Raw genomic sequence first — 16,541 nt, 5'->3', positions numbered from 1 at the left:
AGGCGAGAGGGCCGTTGACGATCAAGATTGGCTCTTGCTTGCATGACGCTAGGCAGGGGTCACCCTTTGCGGCTGGACCAATGGATGGCGCAAGATGGCCAGGGCTGGTCGGCTTCGAGCGGAGGTGCGGACTTGGAGTCGTGGCCAAAGCACTCCGCTCATCTCTGCTCGAGCTGTCGACGGCTTTCGCTGCACTCTGGGTGAGGTGCATGGACGTTGACCGGAGAACGGTGAGGAAGACGTTGGTGGACGAACAGCGGGCGCGCACCACGGGCGGCGCAAAGAGCCATTGCGTTCAACAGTTGGGAGTCGCGACAGACAATGTCGAAGCAGAGTAAGTTCTGCGCAGCCGCTTCGTCACGGCCCTGCATCGCTTGGCAAACATGGAAAGTGCACACAAGCTGCGAACCTGCCGTTGCACAGACTGAATTTAGCCCCTCTTCCACGTTTCTGCTGGGGGGCTAAATTTGGCGGCCAACCGCCGACGTCGTCCAACCTTTTTTGTCACCGCTGTAAGCGCTCACGTCTTCCCCCGCGATACGCTCAACACTCGGCGGGCGCCAACGCGTCAATGTTTCTCCTCCGCATCTATTTTTGATTTCGCCCACATTCACTGTCACTGCCGGGCCAAATTAACCGCCCGTCTTGCGGCACACGCGCGCACTCGTCGTCATGGACCGGCGGGCTAATTATGGCGTTCGGCGTTCCGTCTGTTTGCCGTCTCGAGATCGACGCATCTCAAGATCGCTGCAGACACGCACCAACAGGGAAACCATCTACCCTATGGAACCGCGGTGCAATTCAATGGACTGGGTGTGTCATGATGTGTTGCCGCAATAGATCACCAAAGGCAGACGAGTGTCCTGAGCGGGCAGGCCAGCTCGCCGACGACCCTTACACCGTGAGCTGTAGCAGCAGGCTCCGCACCCGGGCCAAGACACGGCGCAACAGGAGGAACAACAGCCCGCCTTCTGAAGCTCTGGGCTTCCGCTCCTAACGAATTCTGATAGAGACGAGGCTGGACCAACGTCCCCACTCCCACCACGTTGATCGGAGCTTTTAGCCACGAGCCGGTGTCATCCTGCTCGAGACATCTCTGGTTAGTAGCCAGATCATGCAAGCTCTTCTTTGTTCATGAAGGGTGCGCCACTTGGCGATACTTTAGTCGTACATCAGGGGAGGCAAGCCATCCTCATCTCCAAGTTGCAAGTTTGAAGTTACATTTTACAGCCTTCGAAGTGCAACGTGCGCTCTCCACCTCGGCGGACCTTGGCTGTTCCCCGCTATCAGATGCGGCCTTGGGGCACAGACACCCTTGGTTGAGCTGCCCCTCACTGGAGACCGCCCTGCATGACTGCTCGGCACAGTACGGAGAGTCGATGGGCAGGTCAATTGGCCCATGGAGAATAAGTGTCACCTTCATCTCTCTCCAGCGCCCAGGAAGGTTCGCAGATGGCAATAGCTTTCTTGGCCAACACCAAACTGTGTTGTTGCTGATGATCTATGTCAGCATTGTTGGCGGCCTCCGCATTGCGCAGGCTGTTGTTGCGAACCATCCACCTCCCCTCCATCGCACCGACTGGAGGTGTGCGTGCCTTGACCTTGCTGGATCGGGTAGTCGATAGCCTCGTGTTTCTCCTCACTTCCTCCTCACCTCTTCCCATCCCGCCTTGCGGAGGAGCAGAAGCTTGTCAGTAAGCACACCACAACCAGGTACGGGCCGCATCCGAGTTGGAGCATGTGAGTGTTTCCAGGAACTTTGCCCGGTCTCCCCGACAGGCAGGTGAATTGTGCTTCGAAAGTTTCTTTGATGAAGCATTCCACAGCTTCAAGATTGCGCCCGTTCCGCCGAGCGATTGATCGTTCAGATTAAAGGTGGACCATCGGGAACAACAGCCGACGTCGCTCCCCGGTCGGTCGAGAAGAAACAGTGGATCATGGCGGGCGGGGAAGGATTCGAGGCGTTAGTGCAGCCCAAAGACCCTGTCCGCAAACTCGCAATCCCTGCATCAGCACTTGGCGGGGCTTGGCCGGTCTGTGATGTCGGCTCTGCGGTTGCGCGCAATATCCATCAGGCCATCCGTGAGCTGATCCGACGAGAGCTGGGTTACGGACGTTCCTTCTGGTCTCAAGGTGAATTGAGACGGGTTGCGCGGCAGCGAGTACAACGGAACACAACATTGGTTCAGTACCGACAACGCCCGCTACGCCCGGTGCTGCTGTTGGAGAACACGGGTCCGGGAGCTCGGGCAACACATGGCCAGCTTCACGGGTGAGCTGCGTTGAGCCGTGCGCTCCACGGGTACGAGGTCGCCCTGTTGCACAAGGCATGGCGTGCTAGTGCATGTCGAGACGGGTCGATCATGATCGTCATCGAGGGACCAGTCACTTCCGCGCGGCATGTGCTGCGAGGCTTGCGAGGCTTGCGAGGGTAGGTCGGGCCAACCTCCAACCCGCGTTCATGTGAGATGCAAAGCATCAATTCTGGCGGCGGGGAAGCTGAATTCGGCCGCGGGAGCGACGCATGCCACCGTGTGCAGGGCCATACGAAAAAGCAAAGACCCTGATGGAGATGGGCGGAAGAACTGATCCGTGCGTAGCGTGCACGCAGGTCCGTCCATGGTTGCTGTTGCTAACCCCCGCAAGGATTGGGACAGACTGTGCCGCCGGCCAATCGACGGCACAAGATGCTCCATCGAGACGCAATTGGGTCCAGGGTAAATTGTCAATCTGCGGGGGTGACTGGATCCGCGAGGCAGGCACTCGATAGTTACGAGAAGCCTGGACATGTCAAATAGACGGTGACCATGGCTGTGCACGCAGCACGCCCTCGAAGTCGGGCTGATAATGCTGGGGATTGGCCGCTGTATCCAAATTGCGCCTCAGTCAGTTTGTCCTCGTTTGGGATGCCATTCGTCTGCGGCTCTGTGTCAGTCATCAGGTCCCAAATGACGCGTAGAGGAGTGCAGCAAGAGTGGCTAGGCGATCAGCTAGGGCGCGCTGAGAAGGGACTTGTGTTGGGGACTTGGTCAACAGCAGTGCTTTGCGACACCGTGCGCGTGAACGGAGTCGCGATATCGCCGACATATGCCCACACCTCCCGTGCCCCCCCACACCCTTCATGGACGATTCAAGTCCGGTTCTTGTTTGCCACTGGCGAATAAAGGCACACAGTGTGGGGGGTAGCTGGCCGGGGTAAGCCAGGCGAGCAGATCGTCCCTTGTCACGAATGCATGGTGTTCGGCAACACCATTTCGTCGTGCTGGGATGTTCAGGCAAGCGTGCGGACGTATTCTCGAGGTAGCAAAGCGAGAGCGAGGGGAGGGGCGTTGCCGTCAATCTCCGCCGAGCATGATATCCATCTGCACCTGTCAGGCTTCAGGGACGCTCCCGGCGTGTGAGCTGAGCTCCGTCTCGTCTTGCGAGGGGTCCCTGTGAGGAAGCCATCAGTCCCTGACCGCCTCGCCGATCTAGACTGCGCGATAATCCGTGTAAGTCATGTGCGCTCGGGCATCCAGGTCACGTTCCGACCACGATGCCAGCACCCGAGACCATGACTCCCAGCAAGGGACTCGCCTCGTGGCATTCTCCGCGCCCGGCTGGCCAGGTCCCCTAGGCTTGTGCTAGCCAGCCACCGTGATGAATAACATACGCTCTGCTGAGGACACCTTCTTCCGCCAGCCATCTTTCTTGGCGCCTTGAAGAGGGACTGAAGACAGACAGGCTTTGGTCAGCTATCTTGCCCACACCCGCGGTTGGAGGCATTCAGAACCGGACCGTCCCACTAGCTCGCCCGTTGCTGCCACAGGACCGCGAGGCCAGACCTTTGGAGAACGATTGGCTCTCCGACATGCCAACCCTTTGTGGAAGTCGTGTTGGTGGGAAGTTTTCGGTCCGTTGCCCATAGTGCGGTGCCGTGGTGCGGAGAAGCTAGGTAGGTGCAATGTGATGGAAGGCATGGAAATCGCATCCGCGTGCTGTGGGGGATATCACATCGCCATCCATCACGGAGGGTTGTCAACGAAAATCCTCTAGCAGGGGGCGGAGTGGCCCGTCGGCTGCGCAGGCAAGAATGAGGTGCAGCAGACCGGCGGACGGAGCGGCAGAAGCGGATGAAGGCGAACCTGTTTTCGACAAATGCTGCCCGCGTTACCATGGCACATCACATAGCTTCCAGCCACTCCGGCGGTGACGGCGCTGGTTCATGCCCTTCTTGGCCAGCTCGCAGAAGACGCCGTTCAACGCCACGCAAGACGGCAACCAAGAAGTTGAGACCTGGCTTGCATGCCTAGGGACCTGAGGTGGACCCAAGGTTGTCGTGCCGTGCGACGTGCCCGCTCACGACCACCGTGGCCTGCGGGTGTACCGTGCTCTGATGGCTGGGTGGCGCAACGGCTCTTGGACAAGGGAGCGCAAGCGAAAACTGCCCGGGGTCCATGTCTTTTGCAACCATCGCGGGCCCCACCTACAGGTCGGGTTCTCGAGCCTCGATGTCCGCGATTGCGAAATACCGACCTCCCCCGCAGGTCCGACCCGTGGTGACGACGACACAGACGAACCGATGGACTTCAAATCGGTCAGATAGAACCGGCGCCTGATTTCGTGTCTGGGGAGTTACAGGCTTTGAAGTTGATGGTTGGCCTGGAGCAGAGTCGAGTCGACAGCAAGCTCCAGGCTCCACGCGACTTACACAGATTACTGCAGCAGGTGCAAGTCCATGTTCCTGCCGCGTTGGCGCACACCACCGCACCTCACAAGCAGCAGGTGGCACCTACCGAAGTACTGCGAACAGAACACCCACGTACAGTGCTTGGTTGCGCCTTCCTCGAGACCGTCAGGCTGCTTGCCTGATCCAGCCATTAACTTAGTACGGACTGCGAAGTACTGAGGACGGAGGGCGCCCAGGTGGGTTCCTTCACAAAACAATGAAGCGGGGTATCAGCACCGATCCGCTTCATGCCTCCCTCGTCCGCAGGTCGGATGCTCTGGGAGACTGGGATCCTGGGTGCAACGAGCAAGCCTGCGAAGCTCGGCCCGCGGCTTCCATGCGCCTTCACCGCGCACACCTCGATTCCTCGCGCAGCGGTGCAGTGCCGAGTCGGCCCTGGTTGTATCGCGCATCAGTGCGCAGATGGCCGGCCCACGAGAGGTGCCTTTGCAAGACCGACCCAAGAGACAAGACCCTTGTCCTTGCATCTGCAGCCTCTTGACAAGGGTCTGGCGAAAACCTGTCGAGAGGTTGGGCATCTCTGCCCGTCGTCTGCACGGGCATCACGGCGCTTAGAGGGTCGCTATATTTGGTATGGTGAGGAGGCCGACCCTCTGCGATTCGCTGCCCCAGACACTAACGGCTGGCACAGGTCGCCTGGTCTCCCCTGCCCGCCAGACCGCAGAGTGCCACACCGACCCTGGGAACCTATCATGACCCCCGCGCGAGGGCACGCTGCAGGCGCTCTGAGCGTCCTGCAGCGCGCCTGTCTGGTCGCCCCCTCGAGCTTCGCGCTGGCCCAGGCCTGTTTGCCGACGGACGGATACCCACCGGACGCTGTCAGGTCTCCTCTGCGCAGCGGCCGATTGTCAGTACCGTCGCAGACAACCACCTATTCTCGGCTCCCCAGCGTCTGCCCTGGATCGCTCACCGTGATTCGCACCCCGCCGGCGCTTCTGCAGCGTTGGTCTCTGTGCCTGTTCCCTGTCACATCGGGGCATATCCCATGCCCACCCGCTGCAGCAGAGGGTATCCTGCCTCCTGAGCGACAAGCCGCCCGTGCTATCAGGTCGTCCAACGCATATCAAAGCCTAGCCGCCCGCTGACCTCTCCGAAAGACCTCCTCTCGCGGTTTGGCACTTGTGTTCTCCTCCTCATACCTCTCCAATTTTCGCGATTCCCTTTGTCTACATTCGCTGTCTCACGGCACGTCTATCACCGAACGAGCTCCTGGTTCGGCATATCCAACTTAGACAGACATTGCCGGCAACGGATTTCCACGCCATACGCGCTCTGGGCTGTGGATTTATACCCGCCAGAGCTTACCTACGGAGGGCAGTACAACATTATAGCCTCAAATTTATGCGGGTTTGAGTGGGACGAGCTGCTCAGCCCACATGGTATGGCTCCAGCACTGTTTGGTCAATCACAACCTCGCTGACGACAAGACACTCCAGGATCAAGCCTATTACCAGACTGGAGAGCGACGGCTCTACCAGGAGATGCGACAGAAGCCCGCAAGGGACACGTTCTTCAGTTTCAAAGACGAGAGACAAGCTCCACGCCCAACATCAGTAGCGACAGAGTTTGTTGATACAGATTGGGACGAGGAGCTCTTGACGGAGGCGGAGGACAACTCGCCCCGAGTGAGCTTGCAATCGGTAAGTAATGCACCGCACCCCAGCGAGCCCTATTCCTTTGGAGACTAGCAATATCTCATACGCACCGTGCAGTCTGGGCAGCCAAGTTTCACCACAGTATCGACATACGATGAAGTGCCGACCCCGAGGTCAAGCCGGGGGCGGGATCTGTATAGCGAGGCCGCCTTGAAGCCAGTCGAAGGTCCCCGGGGCCCTCATTTGTTCCGCAGCTCAACGGATCCGTCCTTGCTGGAAGAGGAAGCGATCCTGACCTTGTCGCCTTTGACACCAAAGGTAACGCGCGGCGTTGCCGACTTTCTAGAACGACCGCCGCTGCCTCGGCGGAGCAGCCCTTTCCAGTACGCGAACGAGGAACTCGATGCCTCCACCCTTGCTTCGTGGAGCCCCGAGATGGTGGCACAGTCCATGCTCAACGCTGGCGTTGAGGTCTCTGTAGCTGATCGGTTCATCGAGAACGACATCAACGGAGCGATTCTCATTACTCTCAAGTTTGAGGACCTAAGAGAGCTGGATATACCGTCTTTTGGTATTCGCACAAGAGTATGGCACCAAATTCAAGCTCTGCGGGACAGTCGTCCGGCATCCCCGCGACCTGCGACCCCGATCGAGGATGCGCCGAGCCGTGAGGCGAGAAAGGAGACCAAACAGGCGAGAAAGACCAGCGATGATGGACTGAAAAGGCGCCAAAGCAGCAGACGGAGACAACGCCGCAAGCACTCAGCTGACGATGTCATAACACCGATGGAGTCAGTCTCCATAATCGGCATCGAGCAAGTCATCCCAAAGCCGCATCACTGCTCCAAAGGCGAGAACTGTTCCAAGTGGAGGCGTCAGCAGCGTGCGATCGCTGAATTCCGCAGAGCAAACCCACACGTCGACATTGGTGCAGGCGGGACCGTCTTGATCTTCGGAGACGCTGGCAATCCAGACACGGCCAAAGCTATCGACCCCAACGAGGTTCACCGTCCCGTCTCTGACGCTGTACCGTCCGTCGTCGCGTCATCGGATGTCCTGGGACCTGGCGGCCTACCTCCGCTGCAATACCTCCAAGAAGCTACGCTGCGCAACCTTCAGGCCCGAGATGCCCAAGACAATGTTCGCCAGTTCCTCAACTTCCAGCGTCAACAGGATAATGACGCCTGTGACCAAGTTCCGCCTACGCCTCCGTTTGAGCTGGCACCAGCCGCGAAGCCAGCACACCGTGGCCTCCGTCGCTTGCCTAAGCTGTCCATCCCGAGCGACTCACTCCCACAACGACAACCTCCTCCTCGAGCGGCCACGGTTCCTCCCCCAGCCGGGCCGCAGGAGGCACAACCAAGGCGCAGACAGACCCAGGATTTTATGCCCTACCGCATGGCGAAAGCTGACCCGCTGTCGCCCGATCTGGAAACCCCCAAGAATCCGTATCGACTGGCAAGCCCCTTTTCGGACCCCGACGCTCCGCTTACGGCCGTCCCGGCCGGGCCCATCTCTCGCGATGCGTCGCAGTCTGTTCCCCCTGACATGGGATACCGGCCGACCATGCCAAACAGCGTTCCTCTAGTGCGATCACAGTCACGCGCCTCGGCGAGGCGGCCATCTTTTCCGACTCTGCCCTCTGTGAACGAGCGTCGGCCCGCTCCAGGATCCAAGACCTCGTCTCCTCAGGCACCGTCGAGGCTTCCCCAACAGCACGTTCAGCCACCTCCACGCTTTGACTACCCGTGGTCGCCTGCAGAGCGCACATCTTTTGAGCATACCATCCCGCCGATCTCAAGTCTTCGATCCAGTGACACTGTCGCGCCAGACGAAGCGAGAAATGGAGTCACCTTTCAGGGTCCGATGAAGAAGCGCAAGACGCGCTTGCTACGACACGAGTGGCAGGATGGCTACTTTACCCTCAGAGGCACCCGGCTAAACATGCACAAAGATGTGACCGAAGTAGGCCGGACGCTGGAGTACGTCGATGTTGACGACTACGCCATCGCTTGTTCCAGTCTTGCATCCACGTCCAAGCTTAGTGCCGCATTTAAAGCGATGCGTGTTTCCCACAACCGGGAGAAGAGCGACCCCATCGCGTCGTTTTGCTTTCAGCTCATCCCCCAGGAAAAGGAATCCGGTACGCGCCTTCGCAAGCGGGACAGCTCTCTCCACCCATCCAATCGCTCTCCGTCCGAGGGTGTGAACGGCACCGGGAAGACCCATCATTTTGCCGTCAAGAATCGGGACGATCGCATCGATTGGATGCGAGAGCTCATGTTGGCTAAAGCCCTCAAGCAAAAGGGCGATGGCTTTGAAATCAGCGTCAACGGGAACATGATCTAAATGAACGCCACTACACCACTTCTTAACGAGCAGAACCACATCACACATATCTGGCATCGCCAGGTTGATACCATTTCCGATTTTTCGATATATGAAGTTTGCTCCACAGCAGCGTATCTCTCCTTGCCACTCTGAACATATCGGTTCTTTGCTGTCTATTCCGATCATTACGATGTTGATTATGTAGCTCACGGAGCGAAACAAAACGATTAGTATGGGGCATGTGGCACGAGCAATGTTTTCTCTGTTTTGTTCAAGACACCAACAACTAGGATACCATTTTACTTTTATGCGAAACTGCTCTGCAGTACTTCAATGAATCAGCATCTCTTTGTGTATCTGGTTGCATGTTCAATCGCTGAGTGTGATGGCGCCGTGATGTGCCATTCCTATACGTCTTGTAATTTGGGGTCGTCTGATCCTCCACTGTCTGTGACCGAAGATTGGACGTGGATCGTTGTGTCCACTTCGTAGTTCGTAGAGCATTGTTGACTTCCGGTTGTTGTTGGCGAGCACGCCATTCCCACGGCATAGTGTACGAGCCACGGCTCAAGGCAGAGAGTGAAGAGGTTGCGGTCTTTCCCATTTCTCCTCATGATCCTGTACAATTTTCTGGCTATTTTCAGACAGTAATGTTACAAGGCACTTCTGAGAGTGCATGCCACCCTTGTACTTCATCTACACTTTTCTTCTTTATGGAAGCCGTCTCCTCACCACCCCACCTCACTGCGTTGAGGCGGACTTGAAGTCTGGCCTCAGGACGCCCGACTTCTGCGCCACCTTCTCCCAGTCGATGAGCTCCCACCAAGCCTCCGCAAAGGCCATCTTGCCGCCGCTGCCGCCGGCGCCCACACCCCAGTCGAGCAGCCAGGCGTGTTCCCACGTGTTGAGGCACAGGAGGGGCTCGAGCTCGATGCCGCCGGGGGGCAGGTCGCCGGTCCGCCGCCGGGCGCCAAAGGCCTGGTTCTTGAAGTAGCCGCGGGCGGTGCCGTCGTTGCCGACCGTGTTCATGTCGGTGGGCTGGGCGCGCCAGTGCGCGCCGGGGTAAGGCGAGCCCGCGAGGTAGGTGGGCAGGAGGCGGTAGTCGCCGGGGCCGGCCTTGACGAGCCACAGGAAGCCCGGGCCGAACATGGCGGAGGCGGTGAGGACGAACTCGCGGCGTAGCGTCTCGACGGAGGAGAAGGAGGCCTCGAGCTCCTGGCGCAGGACGTCGGGCATCGGGGTGCCTGTCGGCGAGATGCCCTGGAAGAAGAAGTGGTTGTTGTGCGCCATTGAGGCGTAGTTGAAGATGGGCGCCTGGTTCGGCTCGCGGGCGGTGAGAAGCGCGATCGTCTTGGTGTCTTTGTCCTCGAGCTCAGTGCCTACAGATGAAATGCGGTTAGCTGGGGTGCTTGGGCAATAGGGCTACAGCTCCTCGCGGCCGTCGCAAGCGCAAAGCCATTGCGCAAAGGAAGACTTGAAGAGCAGAACTTACCTGTCGTCAAGGCATTGAGCTTCTCCACCATCAAGGACATGTAATCCGTCCACGCGACCGCAAAGCCGCCGGGGCTCATGAGGTTCGGGATGCCTTGGGAGTAGTCGTGCGGCAGCGAGGGGACCTGATGCAGGCTCCTCCGGGCATTGACCGTCGTCCGCAGGCCGAGGGACAGGCCCTGGCGCGGTATCCTCAGCCGTGTGCGGAACATGATGTGGCGGGTTCGTCTCGGGGGGGGGAAGAAGTTCGAGGCGTCCCCTTGCAATTGCAAAGCCGTCGCGAGGTTGTTTGGCCCCGACGCAAATTGGAGGCAGGCCCTGGAACTTTTTGGCTCAGCCACAGGCTCCCGACACACGTGAGTTGTGGCTGGTACCAGGCGTCGACGTGTGGCTCAGGCCTTGCCGGGGGATGGAGGGACGTTGGACCGAAATTGTGGGGCACCGCAGGGGGGAATCCTCCGAGCTCAGCCCTGCTTAGGGGAGGGGACAGAAGGTACGTACCGAAGCTTGGGGGGATCAGCTCAGAATGCCGCAGCGCCAGATGAGCCTAAGCGGACGGACCCCCTCCCCCGGCCGTCGAGTGGATGACGCTGGCACTGGCGCTGGCGCCGCGCTGTGTCCCAGGCTGAGGTCCCCCCAACCGTGGAAGCCTGGAACCTCGAGGCATGAGACATTCATACACACTTTCATCACCACCACCACGACGCGGTCAGCTGGCAAAACGCTGCCAAGCACACCTCCCGCCTTTCCCCTTCCCACGGCTCCTCGCAAGGTTCTCGTCGGCGACCACCGCCAAATAAGCACGGCCTCACGTCTCCGTATCCACTCGGCGGGTCTTTGTTCCTTCAGACTCGTTTCGGCTGCTCTCCTGGCGCCTCGTCGAACCTTGCCCGACCCGAAGCTGCGCCGCCTTCACATCTTCTTCTTCTCCTTTCTTCTCGGCCAGGCCGACCTCTGCTGTACACTCCTGTCCGAACGCGTGGCGATCGACGACGACGACGACTATTTGAAGGCGACGCAAAGGCTGCCAAGCAGCCTCGCTCGTTCGAGCGTCCGCCACCCACCCGAACACTCGAGTCACAGACCCTCATGCAACCTTTATTAGGCGCCCTTGCCGCCGTACGAGATGCCGCGCCCGTAACAATCGGAGTCGATGCACCCGCCTCCCTCACGAGCATGGCCATCAACAACGGCATGGCCACCATCGCGACCGCGGCCGTAGCGGCCGCCACTGCCACATCGACCACATCCGCCGCCGGGCCGCACAAGGACGCGCCACAGGGCGAGTGCTCCCTGCTAGGTCCCTTCGCGCTGATTGTGCAGGCGGCCTTGGGCGGCCTCGCGCTGCTCTCGCTGGTGTACAAGCGCTGGAGGGAACGCCCGCAACGGCCCCTCAAGATCTGGTTCTTCGACGTCTCGAAGCAAGTCTTTGGGTCGGTGCTAGTGCACATCGCCAACATCTTCATGTCCATGTTGACGAGCGGACGCTTCTCGATCAAGCTGGAGCCCACCGCGGCACGCGTGATGTCGCGGGCCGATGATCCTTACGTCCCCAACCCCTGTTCGTTTTATCTGCTCAACCTAGCTATTGACGTGAGTTTCTCTATGCTCGTCTCTAAACGCGTCTCGTTGCTGACCATGGCCTAGACAACGGTTGGCATCCCTATACTCATCGTGTTGCTACGCATCATGACAGGCCTAGTGGCTTTCACGCCGCTCGGCAAGCCCGTCGAGTCCATCCAGTCGGGCAACTACGGCAACCCACCCAACGCATGGTGGTGGCTCAAGCAGTCCGTCATCTACTTCTGCGGCCTATTTGGCATGAAGGTCTGCGTCCTCATCATCTTCATCGTCATGCCGTGGATCTCCAAGGTCGGCGACTGGGCGCTCAAGTGGACCGAGGGCAACGAGCGGCTCCAAATCGCCTTCGTCATGATGATCTTCCCCCTCATCATGAACGCCCTGCAGTACTACATCATCGACTCCTTCATCAAGAAGAAGGACACCGACGAGCACGAGAGGCTGCCGTCCGAGGACCCGGACGCGTACGATGAGGGTACCGGTTTGCGCACCCGCGGCCCAGACAGCGATATCGACAGCGACGAGGACGAGGACGTCAAGTCAGTCGTCAAAAGGCCCACATCCACTGCGGCAGAAGAGTATGACCCAGACGTGGACGGCGATGCGCCGACCGTCATCGGCAGCAGCTCTAGCGGCCGCATCGAACGCAACAAGGTGCCACGGGAACTGTTCCCCAAGGAGTAGCGGCGATTCAACAATGTATTTGCCACCTTTCTGATTTTTTGTAGCGTGGGCTTGTTGCAATATTTCATGTCTTCTCGATTTCCCTCCTCTCTTAACACCACACTTAGAAACACACTGTTGTGCATATCAGGGTATACATCATGGGCTGAGTACGGGTTGTGGCGGGGCGAGCGAAGTCGTGTTTTCCTCCGTCTTTCGGCGAATGGCGTCTGGCGAGTGCGAAGAATACAACAATATCAAGGGATTTGTCTTCGAGTCATGCATGCAACGCTGATGGTCGTACACTGCGCCCTCTGGACACGTGTCTAGGCAGTACAAGACAAGGGTGCTGCGTCACGCTTACGACTGCCAAGAACGACCGAAATTATATGTGAAGCACTGAAAAATATGCAAGGTTGATAAATATGTTACACTGAAGGAACCACATCAGTCGATGATGTGTAGACGCTGCAAGCTTAAGCATGACCCAATTGCGGCTTGCCGAGAAAGAATCGAAGAATACATAAAAGACAAACAGATTTCGATCATCCAAGAGGTTTGAAACCAAATGTTCATGAGAGGCGAAAATCGTTGGTCATAAGCACGATTGATTCAGCCCTGTCTCACGACCGAGCTGTTCCGCCCCGAGGCTCTCCAAACTTTTCCCAAACGCCGGACCCAGACACTTCCAAAGGAACTGCACAGCCAAGCCGCTCAAACAGCGTCCCATGACTATTGAGCTGGCTGATAGGGCTTGTAGCCTGGGTAAGCCTCCTGAGTAGGCGACTGTTTCGGCTCGTTTGGTCGGCGTTCAGAATTCTCCGGACGGGCGTATCCCGACGTGAAGTCGAAGCCCGAGTTGTTCCTGATGGGCGACTGGGGAGGAGACTGTGCAAAACCAGGGCTGATCGGCGGTCTGGCCAGCGGGGGAGGTCGATGGTCCTGACCTCGGTGACGCCCTGGGGCGGGGGAGAGTTGGCGCTCGGGGGCGGGCGAGAAGTGCCTGTCCGGGGGCGGAGCGGGAGAATATGTCCGGTTCATCGGAGCTGGTGACCCGTACCGGGGGGTCCCGTAACCTTGCTCACGAGGAGCCGGTGACGCTCTGGGTGACTGCCCATACGCGTTGTCGTTGCGGGGACCGGGCGTACGTCGCGGACCGGGTGAGTTGCGCATGCGAGGGTCCATGCCGTAGGGAGGACGGCTGCCTGCCACAGCGCCATTGTCGCCGGTGTTTTGACGTCTCATACCGTATCCACTTTGGGCGTCCTGGGGTGATCGTTGGCCATACTCATTCATATGACCAGCTTCGGCTGGCATCTCGGCATAGCCCTGGTTCATATGGCGTCCGGGAGCAGGCGATTGTCGACCCTGGCCCATCCCAGCAATGACCGGTGGCACGTACGCTTGGTTTTGGGCGTTGGCCATGTACCCTGAGGCGGGTGGATGCTGGCCAGGCGTGCCACCTAGGGCTGGGTCGTCGTAGGGCTGGTCCAGACCAAAACCGGACTCGCGATTCGCAGCCACGTTGTTGTAGCCTGGTTGACCTTGTGAGTACGCGCCGAGGTTTTGCTGGCTCTGACCAGGAGACAGACGGCCATGGCCGAGGGCTTGCTGGCTTTGGTTGGGCATGTAACCGTTCGGGCCACCTCGAGGGTTGTCATAAGGGCTATGGCCGTTCATACCCATGGGGCTTACTGGGCCAGTAGATGGTGAAGCCAAAGGTGGTTGCGCAGGAGTAGAATTGGGCGACTTCTTCAGCTGGTTCATCTCCATCTCTTCTTCCTCCAGCACTACCTTCTTGGACCCTGCGCCTTCCCAACTGGGCATGTGAGGAAGGGCATCCTCACTACCTTTCTTCGAAACATCGAATTCGGCATACTGAGGGGGCTCGTATACTGGGTGCTTTGAGGTGGCGGGAGGGAAAGGCGCTTGCATGGGAGTCTGCTGCTGGTAGCCTTGGCCGTGGTGTGGTGGGATGTAAGGCTCATCGAGGTACTTGTGGCGACGTCCACCGGGCGGATCGCAGCAGCCACAGCAGTTGCCGCAACATTTGAGGCATTGGAAGCAGCTGCAGCAGCACGATAGGCCACAGCACGCACATCGAATGATGCACCATGCGATGCCGAGGAGGATGAGACCGCCAACAACAATGACGGCGATGACCGGCCACTTGCAGAACGAGGCCTTCATGCAGTTGTCCCAGCTGGAGAAGGCGGTTTTGACGTCGGTCACCTTGCCTTGGGCGTCGCTTATGATGTCTCTCCGCGACAGCCCAGCAACAACGGCGCGGGCGACGACGTCCTTCAACTGGTCCAGCACTCCGCCCCGCAGGCTCCTCGCCATAGCGACGTCGACTGACGGCATATTGTCGTCAGGCTATCCGTCTCTCTGATAAAGGCATCCAGGGTGGTTCGGCAGTCGCGGATCGGGCGTCGCTCGGGATGACGGGTGGTTGGTCTCGGTGCTGGGAGGTCGCAATGACGTGGACCGATTCAATAGAGCGACCGAGGGTCGAGTCGCAGGTTCGTTGTTTGGAAGGGAAGCGCAAGGTAATTTTCGTGATCGGAACTCGTGAAAGAACGGTCTCGTCGCTCTGGGCTCGTCTGACCGACAGTGGTGTGACTGTCTGTGTGGAAGAATGGGCGAGGAATTCGAGCAGCGTAAAAGCCCCTGGGACGTGAACGGGGTCGAAAGGAATGACGACTCGTTGAAAGAGTGATGTCGAGTCGGCGCGAAGAAGCGAACGACGGAACGAGGACGTTGTCCAGCCGTGAAAGCGAGCGAAAGTCGTCCTCAGTGGCCCCGACTCTGCCCTTGGTCGAGCGGGTGACCTCAGGTGGCACGAGGATGGGGGACGCACGAGATCGACGGGTAGGGGCGAGGAGCCGTGATGGGCAGATGGCGAGTGGTCCAGCGCCGTCCAGAGAGTGTCTCACGCCCGGGTCGTGGTGAAACGAATGGGAGGGCTGTGCAATTGGCTTCCAGGTTGCAGTGCGCCTGGTTCCTGGTTCCTGAGTTGGTGGGCGACCACGGGCACCTCTCAGCGAGCGGCTCTCCCTCCGACAGCGAGGTTGGGGGGCACGTTTTTAGTGGTGGCGTATCAGCCGCTAGCGCCTGGTCGGCCACGCGGGAGCGATTGAAAGTTCAACGATGGAACAATAGCGGCATGGAGCCTAATACAAGGAGGGACAAGAAGAAGGGCGACGCCCGTTTCCAAGACGTTCACCCGAAGAGATGGGAAAATTGAAGAAGGATGCCGCCAGAGAGAGGGGGCGGGAGAAGGATGAATGAAAAGAAGGGGAGAGATGCAGAGCGGAGGGCGGAAAGGGCCTGGTGTGGATGTCGTGCGTGAAAGGGGAAAAGAAGGAAGCGCTCGATCCAGCTCTTGCCCGTGGCTTCGCTCTGTGTCCCACAGCCTCGCAGCCACGCATGCAGCCTCTCCGACTCCCGCGTCTCGCTCGACCTCCGCGGTCCCTCTTCTCCTCTCCGCTCTGCAAAACGCACTGACGCCGGCTGCCGATCGGCACCCGCAGAGGCACGGGGGCGCAAACGGATTTCACAGCGGCAAAGAAGAAAAGAGCGCGTGCAGTTCGTCCACTTCATCCATCCATCCCCTGCCAAGTGCCGACGACAGAGAGCCGAAGGTGGAGCCCGCAGCGCCCTCGCGTATTGGGATCCTCTGGCCGACTTGCCCTGCAGAGAAAAGCAACGCCTGGCGCCGCTCGTCATTCCCAAGAAGGGAACCACTGTTCAAAAAAGGAAGAAATTTCTGTGGTCGCCATGTCGAACTAGTAGGAGGCGGAGGTCCGGTGCCGGCTTGCGGAGCGATGGCATCGTGAGGGTCAGGACTCGGTTTGTGTCTGCCAACGATGGCATTGCTGCAAGTACGAGTCCTCATTACGCACGCACGTTGCGCATAATGGCCCGCTGATTGCGGCACCTTCCGCTTCCTCCGGTCGAGGCCAGGCCTGGAAGCATGGGTCGCAGGACCCCCGGCGGCGGCGGCTGACGGCTTCAGGGGTTCGATATGCCGTCACTTTCAATGGCCCCTGACGAGTGCCATCGGCCGCCGGGATGACGCATGCTCTCGCTGGCGGCCACTCTTATAATCTGCTTACCCGAGCGCAACGGTCTTGTCCACCTCGTGGGTC

The 16,541-nt window shown here is 59.2% G+C and overlaps 4 protein-coding genes across 4 annotated transcripts; 2 read left to right on the top strand and 2 right to left on the bottom strand.

Annotated features, from left to right (window-relative positions):
• Positions 1-6,105: 6,105 nt before the first annotated feature.
• Positions 6,106-8,673, top strand: PLICBS_002650 (uncharacterized protein; the record flags this gene model as incomplete). The annotated part of the gene is made up of 3 exons (XM_018322347.1): positions 6,106-6,108; positions 6,166-6,369; positions 6,442-8,673. 3 exons carry the CDS (start codon positions 6,106-6,108, stop codon positions 8,671-8,673), a joined length of 2,439 nt encoding a protein of 812 aa, XP_018179827.1.
• Positions 8,674-9,396: 723 nt separating this feature from the next.
• On the bottom strand, positions 9,397-10,358 carry PLICBS_002649 (mitochondrial 37S ribosomal protein mS42; the record flags this gene model as incomplete). Its single annotated transcript, XM_018322346.1, has 2 exons — positions 9,397-10,034; positions 10,148-10,358. 2 exons carry the CDS (start codon positions 10,356-10,358, stop codon positions 9,397-9,399), a joined length of 849 nt encoding a protein of 282 aa, XP_018179826.1.
• A 964-nt stretch (positions 10,359-11,322) lies between these two features.
• PLICBS_002648 (uncharacterized protein) lies at positions 11,323-12,411 on the top strand (the record flags this gene model as incomplete). The annotated part of the gene is made up of 2 exons (XM_018322345.1): positions 11,323-11,739; positions 11,794-12,411. The coding sequence occupies 2 exons, from the start codon at positions 11,323-11,325 to the stop codon at positions 12,409-12,411; spliced, it is 1,035 nt and encodes a 344-aa protein (XP_018179825.1).
• Positions 12,412-13,122: 711 nt separating this feature from the next.
• Positions 13,123-14,754, bottom strand: PLICBS_002647 (uncharacterized protein; the record flags this gene model as incomplete). The annotated part of the gene is made up of 1 exon (XM_018322344.2): positions 13,123-14,754. One exon carries the CDS (start codon positions 14,752-14,754, stop codon positions 13,123-13,125), a length of 1,632 nt encoding a protein of 543 aa, XP_018179824.2.
• Positions 14,755-16,541: the final 1,787 nt, after the last annotated feature.

This window comes from Purpureocillium lilacinum (assembly GCF_023168085.1).
Source record: "Purpureocillium lilacinum CBS 284.36 DNA, scaffold_2, whole genome shotgun sequence".
Taxonomy (NCBI): domain Eukaryota; kingdom Fungi; phylum Ascomycota; class Sordariomycetes; order Hypocreales; family Ophiocordycipitaceae; genus Purpureocillium; species Purpureocillium lilacinum.
Note: the sequence above shows the minus strand (reverse complement) of the source record. Positions and strands in the feature narration are given on the sequence as shown.